This window comes from Chiroxiphia lanceolata, chromosome 1 (assembly GCF_009829145.1).
Source record: "Chiroxiphia lanceolata isolate bChiLan1 chromosome 1, bChiLan1.pri, whole genome shotgun sequence".
NCBI lineage: Eukaryota > Metazoa > Chordata > Aves > Passeriformes > Pipridae > Chiroxiphia > Chiroxiphia lanceolata.
In genome coordinates, this window is record NC_045637.1 from 107,239,736 (window position 1) to 107,251,078 (window position 11,343).

The 11,343-nt window shown below is 40.9% G+C and overlaps 1 protein-coding gene across 1 annotated transcript; it reads left to right on the forward strand.

Moving 5' to 3' along the window:
* Nucleotides 1-38: 38 nt before the first annotated feature.
* SFRP4 (secreted frizzled related protein 4) lies at nucleotides 39-10,606 on the forward strand. Its single transcript, XM_032683822.1, has 6 exons — nucleotides 39-507; nucleotides 731-811; nucleotides 903-968; nucleotides 3,578-3,776; nucleotides 6,941-7,004; nucleotides 9,416-10,606. The coding sequence occupies exons 1-6, from the start codon at nucleotides 66-68 to the stop codon at nucleotides 9,602-9,604; spliced, it is 1,041 nt and encodes a 346-aa protein (XP_032539713.1). The 5' UTR covers nucleotides 39-65; the 3' UTR covers nucleotides 9,605-10,606.
* The last annotated feature ends 737 nt before the right edge of the window (nucleotides 10,607-11,343 follow it).

Below are 11,343 nucleotides of genomic sequence, written 5' to 3' on the forward strand. Positions count from 1 at the left end.
GGGGCGGCGGCGGGCGGCGGCGGAGAGGGACAAGGAGGAGGAGGAGGAGGAGGAAGAGGAGAAGGATGCTGCGCGCCTTGGTGGCAGTGTCCCTGTGGCTGCGGGTGAGCCCGCGGGCGCAGGGCGCGCCGTGCGAGGCGGTGCGCATCCCCATGTGCCGCTCCATGCCCTGGAACATCACCCGCATGCCCAATCACCTCCACCACAGCACCCAGGAAAACGCCGTCCTCGCCATCGAACAGTACGAGGAACTGGTGGCCACTGGCTGCAGTCCGGTCCTGCCCTTCTTCCTCTGCGCCATGTACGCCCCCATCTGCACCCTGGAGTTTCTCTACGACCCCATCAAGCCGTGCCGCTCCGTCTGCCAGCGCGCCCGCGACGGCTGCGAGCCCATCATGCGCCGCTACAACCACAGCTGGCCCGAGAGCCTGGCTTGCGACGATCTCCCCGTCTACGACCGCGGTGTCTGCATCTCCCCAGAGGCCATAGTCACCGACCTGCCGGAGGGTGAGCACCCTGGGAGCAGCGGGAGGGCAGACCCCTCTACCCCCGCAGTGTGTGTGTGTGTGTCTGTGTGTCTGTGTGTCTGTGTGTCTGTGTGTCTGTGTGTCTGTGTGTGTCTGTGTGTGTCTGTGTGTGTGTGTGTGTGTGTGTGGCTGCGGGACCCCCACGCCTCAGTCCCGGAGCCTTTCCTGACAGTTTTCATTCCCTGACGCGCCTCTGTTTGCAGATGTGAAGTGGACGGACTTCACGCAGGGCATGATGCTGCCGGACAGACCCCTGGAGCCCGACTGCAGGAGCCGTGGCCAGGGTGAGCCTTGGGCGACCCCCCCACCTCCCCCTCCCCGGAGACAGGCTCACTCTGACACCCCTCAACCATTTTCCCTTCTCTTCCTTTGAAGAGCGGTGCAGGTGCAAAAAGACAAAGCCTACGCTGTCAAACTACCTGGCCAAGAACTACAGCTACAGTAAGTGCATGGGGGAAAATGCTTCATTTTGCCTGTCCCACACTCTCTTTGTGTCCCCTGCAAGTCAGGCAGCTCCGTGTGGATGCTTCACCCACACCATGCCCCATCCAGCAAGCGTGGCACAAGTAGACCACTCCTCCACAGCCTTTTCAAGTGGGTTTTTGCCCGGGGACAACTAGCTGTCCTCTTCCAAAACCTACCTCTGGCACACACCACGTGCAGGCAGTAGTAGTAATTGTGCAGGTGATGGCGTGTTTCTGATAAAAGTAGTGAAGCATTGGTAATGTGCACTGACATCAACAGGTTGCTCTGCAGAAAGAGTGCTTGCTACTGTGAAGGTCACTCTAGTAAGCGCAATTGCGTCTAGTATGAGCACTTGCTGTTTGGCCAGCTCCTGTTTTCATCCAGTAGGTAGAATAAACAGATATTTGCCACCTAAATAAAACATGTAAAATAAATGAACAAAATATGAACAAAACTGTAGCAAATTAAAATGTTTTTTTAAATTCATGTATGCTTTTACTTACTAGCCAGAGCTCTGTCTGGTGCAGAATTGTTAGAGATTGAGTGAATTCAGTGACAATTTGCACCATCCAACCAAGGAGCTGACCGATAGTTTTATTATATGTTGCATGACATATTGGCCAAGTATTCACCCCTCTTCCCCCTTGACTTCTTCCCCCCCCCCCTTTGGTTTTCTGATAGTGTGAGTCAGGAAGAATTCTATTTAAGATTAGATAAATGCCAGATTAATCACCTGTAATGTCGACAGAAAACCCCTATTAACTATGATTTTAATATGCAATATTGTATTTTGCACTTTATGGGCTTTTCCTCAGGTGGCAATTTTTTCTTCAAGGCATTTATTCAGTTCTGCTGCAGTAGGGTTATTATAACCATTCAATTCCTATTTGTTTGATATCAAATGAAAGTAAGTTTGTAGTTATTTGCTTTGTTAGCATGGAAAAAAAATCCAAACCCCAGTTTGGTGGGAATAATCAAACTAAATATCTAACTTAGGTAGTTGTACAGTTTTTTTGTGGTTTTTTTTTTTTTGTTGTAGCATTTTGGTGCATTTATATGACATATTCTTTTTATATAATTCCTTGATCTGTCTCAGTACATAGGCATATGTTTAGGTGGGACAATGAACTTCGGCAGTTGTCTGAAATATATGAAAAAGCAGTGATATAAAATGACTTTGAAAATGAAAGTCAAGTGTTAGTCATATACATTCTGATTTCAGTGCCTTCAGTGGGAGTGTTCCTTGAGTAAAGCCTATAGATTGGGGTCCAAAATTTAATTCCATCGAATATGTGAAATCAAGATTTTGTTTTTGAGAGACAAATTTTTATTCAGCCTTCTCTGAAATAAATACACTTGTTTATATGGAAAATGAATTGAGAGACAAGACAACACTGAACAAGTTGAAAATAATTTTTTTTTCTGAAATCCTTTAAAATAATACATACTGACAAATTGTATTTCTAGCTAGTCAGAACTTGGTTTCCAATCAAACTTCAAAAGGGATTGTGAATCTCCAAAACTGGTATTTCTCATGTGTTTTTTGTGTATTATACATGTCCTGATAAAAGTAGCACAAGACCCCAGACCACATTAAAAATGCTTGGTCTCTTGTTTTCTACATGTGAAGTTTATTACAAATTTTATGAAGTTCATTTGAAGGCTTTTGACCTGGTGGCTGGCAGGGGCAGCATTGATGCAGGCTGACCACCCTGTGGTCCCTACAATTCTTATGCTTCTTTCACTGATGAATTTTTGGATATTAGGACCTTGTTTTTGACATTTCCTGGAGACAATGTCCTTCATGTAAAAATCACACTTCAATTTTCTAATCTGGTATTTCTCACGAGAGAAGGGATGAAATGTTGCCGTAGTGGGTACTGCCAGGGATCATCTCAGAGCAATCTACGCAGTTTCACCTTACATCCATCCAAACATGGAGTTTTCCTCAATGAAAGGTAAAAATATAAATGATTCTGTATTCAGAGTCAGAAGAAGCTGTTTCAGTATCTGGTTTATATGAGGATCTCACTACTGATGGATAATCCAAAGGCAAAAGATGAAAAAAAAGTATAGATTGAGTAAATTGTCACAATCCTAAGCCTCTTACTTTTTTGATAACTTGTTTCAAACCTTCCCTTCTTTCTTGTATTTAAGAAAAGACTATGGTTTCTGATTGCCATCTGCAGGGAAATGATTTTGTTATTGAAAAGACTGAATTCATGATAACTGTCTGTGAGGTAAATTATTCATTATTAATTGGAAATAACCAGATGTTGCTATAGAATGGGTCTGAGTTGAAGGAGCTGTTCATGTGTGTGATTCCAGGGGAGATTGCTTGGCCTGATCTGGCAAAGATTTAAGCACATGTTTAATTTCACAGTTGTCAGCAGTCCTACTGAAAATTAAATCAGGATCAGGCCTCTGTTATTCTAAGCCACTGCTCATGCCCACACACGAAGAAGTAGTTCTAGTTTCACAACAGGAACAACAGCTTTCAATTTAATATGTTTTATTTTATTTTGAGATGTGTTTAAATTTCTAAGACCGTTTATTGTTCTCATGCATCTGTTTTCTATTTTCAGTCATTCACGCTAAAGTTAAAAGTGTAGAAAGAGGGAACTGCAATGAGATAACGACTGTGGTTGAAGTCAAAGACATACTTAAGTCTTCAACACAAATTCCTCTGTCCCAAGTGCCTCTTCTTACAAATTCCTCCTGTCAATGTCCACCTCTTCAACCGAAGCAGGATGTTCTCATCATGTGCTATGAATGGCGCTCAAGGTGAGCCGTGGAGATGTGGTGTAGGAAAGTGTTATAGTTGGCTATGAGAGATTGGAAGGAGGATGAGCAAGGTTTCCTTCCTCATCATAAGCATGTTTTGCTGATAGTTTTTCTTAGGATAACTCATACATACACGTACATGTTTTGATTACCTTCGCAATTGACTTTTTCCTCTTCATTAGTTTCAGCTCTGTGCCACAATGTAGTGCTTACAAAACTTGGCTCACACATGGAGCATAATATCTGGTGGCATTAGGTGCTGACAGCATTTTGCTTAATGCATCATGCAGCAGTTTAGGCATCTCTAGCTCTTTAGGAGTGTTTTTCCAGGACCACTTTCCATTGGTATGAGTTGTTTCATGTGCTACAAGCCTAATGGTGGCTTTAGATGATGGTCTGTGTTGGAAGAACCACATGGAAGGCATAGTTCTGCTTCATTGACCCCAAAGGAGTGGGCAGGAGATGATATACATCTGACTGCTGCAGAGCTGCGGGAGTCAGAGCCAGGCCTTCTCCACTGGCCTGTCCATTCTTTGGACCAATGCCGTCAGAAACCACCCAGAGGGTGGTTGGGTGCTGGAACAGACTCTCCAGGGCAGTGGTCACAGCACCAAGTCTGACAGAGTTCAAGAAGCATTTGGATGATACTCTCAGACACATGATGTGACTCTTGGGGAGGGTCCTGTGCAGGGCCAGGAGCTGGACTTGATGATCCTCTTGGGTCCCTTTCAACTCATCATGTTCTGTGATTCTGTGATCCCACGGCTGTACTGGGACCAGCCAAAGCTGCAGCCATTGGAGCTCCAGCTCCCAGATGGCAGATGAAAAGCAAATACTCTCAGAGCAGCTTGCCAGTCCTGCTTTATGACTAAAATAAAAAACAAAGCAAAACTAACGTTACTAGACCTTTCATCTGGCAGTCAGCCTAGCCCCAGGCATGGAAGGAAATCCAGCATGCTGGTCTGGAGGGGAAGGACTGATGAATCACGGCTCTCTTTTCTCTCTGGTTCCTTGAGGCAGAAGGGGACATCCCATCCCCATTAGCACCCCAAGTGTATCATAGCAGCAGATGCAAGCAGGACAGGTTGTGGTGTGGTAGGTACTGTGTAGGCCTGTGGGTCAGAGGCAAGGCTGGCTGCAAAATGTGCAGGCTGGCTTCGCATACGGTGATGTTAATGTTGATGGACCACACACACTTGTAAGGACCACAGAACATCTACACGCAGGACATGATGTGCCATATCCATATTTTTAATTAGTTTTATGTTGATATTTCAAAAGCATTTTCCAGGTATTTCTAAAAGTTGCTGTTTGATACCTTATTACTTTAACCTTTTTTTTTTTGTGAACTAACAAGCACAGCATTTTATTATTGCACAGCACTTTGCTGTATTTAACAAAGATTAAGCTAGAACCTTTTACTTGTGCTAGCCATTTTAGGGATACAAGCTCTGAGTCACATAGAAGGACCATGACCTAGACTGTGATGGAGAAGCTCTGGGCTGCAGAGCCTTGTTAGAGAGGATCCTCTGGAGGCTGTCAGTAAAGGGAGATTTCAAAAGTCAAAGATCACAATCTGCATCTCCATTACTATGGAAAAACACACAATTTACTAAATATCTTATGACTGTTTTTAAAGGTCACTGAGGTTTTTAATTTCATATAGTGTACTAAAATGGATTTGAAAAAGAAACATAAACTATTATATGTGCTTCCTGTTGAACTCAGCGGCATGCAAACAGAAGGTTTTGAGTTACAGCAGTTTTTTAAAATGACAGAAGCAAAATGGGTGGAAGCTGTACGTCCGCTGAAGTTAATGGCAAAACTCCTGTCAATAGTGTTAAGGTCTCACTCAATAATCTGACCTGAACAGAAGCTGCATCAAATGTACACCATGTTGTGGTTTCATTTATTACGATGTGGCCTTAGCTTCAGTCCTATCTGTTAGTTCTCTAATATCTCCTTGGAAAGCAAAGGAAATGTGTATCATGTTGATCTTGATTCTCCATGACTTGCAGTCATGTTAGGCCTTTTATGTGTGGTCAAAGTGGATGCACCATGGCTAATGACTCTGAGAGGCAGCATTTTGTACTGTGTTTGAACTGCCAGGAGCAGCAAGACTATTCATGGGAACTGGAGGTCAGGCCCTGCTACACTGTGTAAACTTCTCCAGCCAGCAAAGTGCTGTGTGAAATTGTGTGCATTTGTAATGACAGTTAGATGTGTCCAGCCAACACTGACGTCTAAGTAAAACCTTCCAGAATTTTAACAGAATTTATATTAGGGCATATTAAGGCCTGGTATATCAAACAAATAAACAACCAATCCAAGCCAAACCAAAACTTGTTTCTGGGTTGGTACTTAGAAGGTATGGCATCAGACTGCTTTAGAAGAAACTATTTTGTTCATTTCATAACACCTAGACTCAATGTTTTCATACAATAGCTAGCCAGATTTCATTGGTAGGCAAGTATCACTACCCATACCTCTTCCAAATTCTCTTTAAAGCACTCATTAAGCATTTACTGTTGGAAACACATAATGCCATCCTCATGTATTTGTAGGTAGAAATATATATGATTGTAAGTGATCGGACAACTATGTTACCATTTTTCAGCTGAGCTATATTAACTGGTGCATGTGAACCAACCTCTTTTTTTTTTTTTAATTCAGAAGTAAAATACAGTAGTTTAATCTACTCTTTACACAAACACAAAGAGAAACATATAGTGGGCATAAGTGAAAATATATGTATATATATATTTCAATAGTGTCATGGGATGTTACCCAACCCATCACTTTCTGTTAACGGAGATCACCAGGACAATTTTCCCCTGCAGGATAGCTGCAGGTGAGCACAAAGGGCCCTAAATGTTTCTCAATACTGGCTGTGCACTGCAGTTTTGGCTGTAAAGTCTGATTTATTTTGAACACTATTTTCTGGTTTTACAGAGTTTAGAATAGAATGTTGGGAATATCACTATAAACACGTAGAAATCCATTAGAAAGCATTTAGGGGTGGAGAAAACTCTTTTTCTACCTATCATCCCCTACATAGAAATTCTCCATACCAGTATCTGTGGGTGCATTTCATCATCTGAAATGGCATCTCAGGAATCAAAATCAGAAATACCTGTAACTTGTGTTTATTTCTTAATTTTCAGGTTAATGCTTCTTGATGGATGTCTAGTTGAAAAATGGAAGGATCAACTAAACAGAAGATTTAAGGTAAATACAAGCAAAGAAAACAATGTTGATGTTCTTGATAAAAAGTTAAACGGCTTTGTTTTACTTCAGCATTGATTAACTTTTATGACTTTCAGATATCCATAACACATCTGGTTATTATTATTTTCACTTGAACATTTCCAGACCTCACAATTACATAAGTGAAAATTTGAAAATTTTAGTCTTGCATTTTAGGGTATCCAAAATATTTTTCTGTTTTATTTTGTATTTTATCTTGTTTGATGATCTTTGTGTGAACTCTGGTTTATTACAATAAGGACTCCAGGAATTTCTTTCATGTCATTGCTAAGGCGGTAGTTGTCAGATAGGTGATGTGCAGATGAGTATATAGTCCACATTAAGTAAGAAAGGAAGTTGAAATTCACTCCACTGGATTAATGACCTTTGGTGTATTAAAGATTGCAGGCTGGAGATAGAGACTTCTCACCAGGTACTCCCTACTAAAGGCTGATTGAAAGTATTGGGCATTATCTCTCTCTCTCTGGTTTCAGGGAACACTGGAAGGAAAAGTCTGTTCTATAGAGACCTGGGTGGCAGGTGCAGCAGATGCCCCTGCTTTTTGGGGCTTCAGGATATCACTTCATATCACTCCTTACTTGTAAATTCGTCTTTATAATAGAAAGAGAATGTCTGACTCTTCCTCCCATTTTTAGAGATGGAAGAAAGTTATTTCTGGAATTCAGAAAAGATTTCAGAGCATTGAGAACACGTGTATGTTTATTTTAATTATAAGTTGATTGGCAAATGATGTAGGAATATTTAAGTAGAACCTTTTAGCTTACAGACCAGCTCCTTGCAGGGAATTGTTTTTGATGCTTATATCATGCCATTTTCACTTACTCGTATGACACCTATGTGTTGAAATGAAAACATGCTTTAAATCTTTAAAAAATAAATGCATGGCAATTGCAGAGGATACCATGTGGGATTCGGAAGAATACTGATATATGACTCAGACTCTTTGAATCCCTTAGCTGTCTACTTAATAGCCTGTTACTGGCACACAGTCTGTTGTATTTGTCTCCTTACACTGTTTTGTCATTTCTAATTGTGCCTTGAAAGATCTTTGGGCATTCATTTTCAGACTGTCAAATAGATGCATGACTGCCAAACAAATTAGTTCTCAAAACATGTCATTTCCTCTGATATAAATAGTTTCATAAACTGAATCCTCATTTAAACATATTTGAGTGGGACACAACTAAATAAATGACTGCTGATAGTTCTTTTTTATAAAGATGCATAAAATGACCATGACTACACAAGGTAAGTATGGAGCTAGGTATCATAGTGTCTTCATTTTAATGTCCATCATTCATCTGTGAAGACTTTCATCTGACTTTTGCCTCGAGTTACCGCTTGAAATTAATGTTTTGAGCTGTCTGTGAACCACAGAAGACAGCTGTTAACATAACCACAACATGACTGGTCTCTTCTCTAGTGAGGACAAGAGTCTGAATTGCAACAGGGTCAGTGCAGAGATACTAAACAGGGAAGCTGGAGAGCAATTCTCTTGCTCTGATCACTTGGGTAAACCCCCCATCCTTAGGAGTTTCTACTGTTTGCCTTGTTTTCCTTAAAATAGGTATTTCTGTTCCTAGAGGTGAAAGACTGAAATCTCTGCTGTGGTGTTGTGGATCCCTCTACATTTTGGAGACCTAACCACTTAAACCCAACGTAAAAACCTGTTTTCTAACAACTGCACTATTGGGTTTTGAAAATCTGACAGCTCTTCTCTTTGGCAGGCTCATTGATCTAATTGCTTTTCAAAATTTCTCAGGGATGCTGCTGAATAAAGATGCAGATGCATTATTTATAACTATGCCATTGCAACTCTGAACATTTTGATTTCAGTGGTCATTTCCAATACTTGTCCGTAACATTAGCTTGTTCATGCTGTGTCCTCTCCCCGCCTCAGAAAAGCAGAACCAGAAAATAAATACCACCTTCCCTTGTAGCAGTCTGCTTAGATATATATTATGAAAGGATAATTTTATTTCTACAGACTTTTCTGAGGAAAAGTCAAGTAGCACATTCAGTAAGACAGCGAGGAAGGGACTTGCCAAAGAGTTCCAGTGTGCTGATCCTGGCATTTTGATGGCATGGTGCCACTTCCCATGGATTTCTGAAAAGGCACTTGGAGCATGCGCACAGGACGAGCAGTTGTTATTTCCATCCATTGGTATCATGGAAATTCCCTCCACCCAAGAACATGCATCATGTTCCTCTTGGAAATAGTCACAACATGTTGACGTCAATGGCCTTGCAGTATAGAGCACAAAACTGTTAAAAGCAGCACTAGTATCAGTGGTTGGGATAGCATTAACTCATAATTATTTATGGTTATGTCCTTCCCTAACTCATCCTCTTTGCGTTCTGCATTTCTGCAGAGATGGGAGCAGAGACTGCAAGAGCAAAAGCGGCGAACTGCCCGCAGTAAGAACCAGAATTCAGGACGCGGTGGTCAGACTGGAGCCCTGAAACCATCAACCAAGAATACCAGCCCACTGATCAGTGGCCCCAAAAAGGCCACTAAAATAAGACATGGTCAGAAAGAAATCAACCCTAAAAAAATATGAGAGTGACATTTCCAAAAGGAAAGACTTTCCCTGCACGACAAGGGTCGCAATCTGGCTTGGTCGGCATGTTTTATTAATCTGGAACTCATTGACTTAAAAAATCATGTCACTTTCTACATAGACCTTTTTGCTGCACTTTACTGTTAAGAGGTTTGCTTCTCCTTTCAAGTCACTGTAAGCCATAGAGCATAGGTTTGCACTAATATGAGGAAGGCATATTCCAGCTGACTGAGCTTTATCTTTGGGCTCTGATTTGCAATTCTAGATAGAACTAGCCTTGGCTGTCAGAGCTTTTGACTCCTTGTGCCAGTTGACTGCTCTGCTTCCCTGCCAAAAGTTGGAGAGCTGCATGGAGATTCTTTCCTCAGTAGGTGTAATAGTGAGTTAGTCTGTGAGTTAGCTCACCAGACACAGCAGCTGAGGAACAGCAGAGGGATGGTAACCTCTGGCAGACATCTTGGTGAGCAACTATTGGAGCTGAATCTATCCACTTTTTGGAATCATAGCCCTTGTTCAGAGTGTTCAAAAGCATAGTTTACCATTAAGCGTGTGGGTATGCATTATGTGATTATTTTTATGTGTGTGATGAAAATATGCTTACAGTGTTAGTATTTGATCTTGTGGGTTTGTGTAGGAAAAATGCATTGAAAGCACACGTTTAATTTTTTATGGCACTTCAGGCTGGCTTCTGTTGTTCTAATTTCAAATATATTTAAGCATCTAATTGAAAAATCAATATTTTTTGAAAGGACAGATTAAAGTGAAGCAGATCTGTAGAATTCTTAAAAGTAAAATTTACTTTTGCTGTAATATAGCCTTGTTATGAAAACTGGAATAGAAGCTTTATCCTGAACATAACTGACAGCTAATATACAGTATGAAGGAGAAGACTTCATGTGGCTCAGTAATCATGTGGATAATTTTTTATCACTTGACACCATATTTCTAATCTTTCTCTGATACCAAATAAATAAATAAATAAATAGCCCTTGTCAGTACTAATGAACTTCTCAAAGCAACTCTCTCTCTGCAGTTTTGCTGATCAGAAAGTAACATTTACTCTGAAAAGGTTGACAGAAAAGGCAGATGCTTTTATTTATGCAGCAAGTTTACTGACTTAACATTTGCTGTATGAAGTATTAGAATAGAAAGGGGATATAAGTCTAATCAATATAACTCCAAGATGGTATTTATGCTGTTCTTCCAAGGTGTACTTGGATGAGGCAGCATAGATAACACATTCTGATTTCATTTAACACATAAGATCACCTACATTAAGATCAGAAGAGCTCATGATAGAAATCTGAAAGACCTTCAAGAATTCCTACAGGAAAACTAAGGGCTAGACTTGCCAATCCTGGTGTTTATAAAACAAAGGGTCTACCTCAGAAAAAAAAAAGAGTTCTGTGTAGATTAACATAAGGAGATACAATTTGTCGTGTCAGTATGTTGATCTTTGTTATTACAAGAATTGCAATGAAATTTACATGCATGAAATTCAAGGCTGAATATGCAGGAGTGATTTTGGTAGCAGCAATTATATACTTGATATATGCTAGCACAAGCTGGAGACATAGATGCCAAGCTAGAATGCTTAAAACAAAGAGGCAGAGGTGTTACATAAAAATGGAATAATAGCATATAGGTCAGTTCAGGGGGGGGAAAACAACCTATGTGGTCATTGGTTGAGCTTTGATTAGTTGGTTAAAATATGCAAAGGTCAGCATTTGAATGTGACC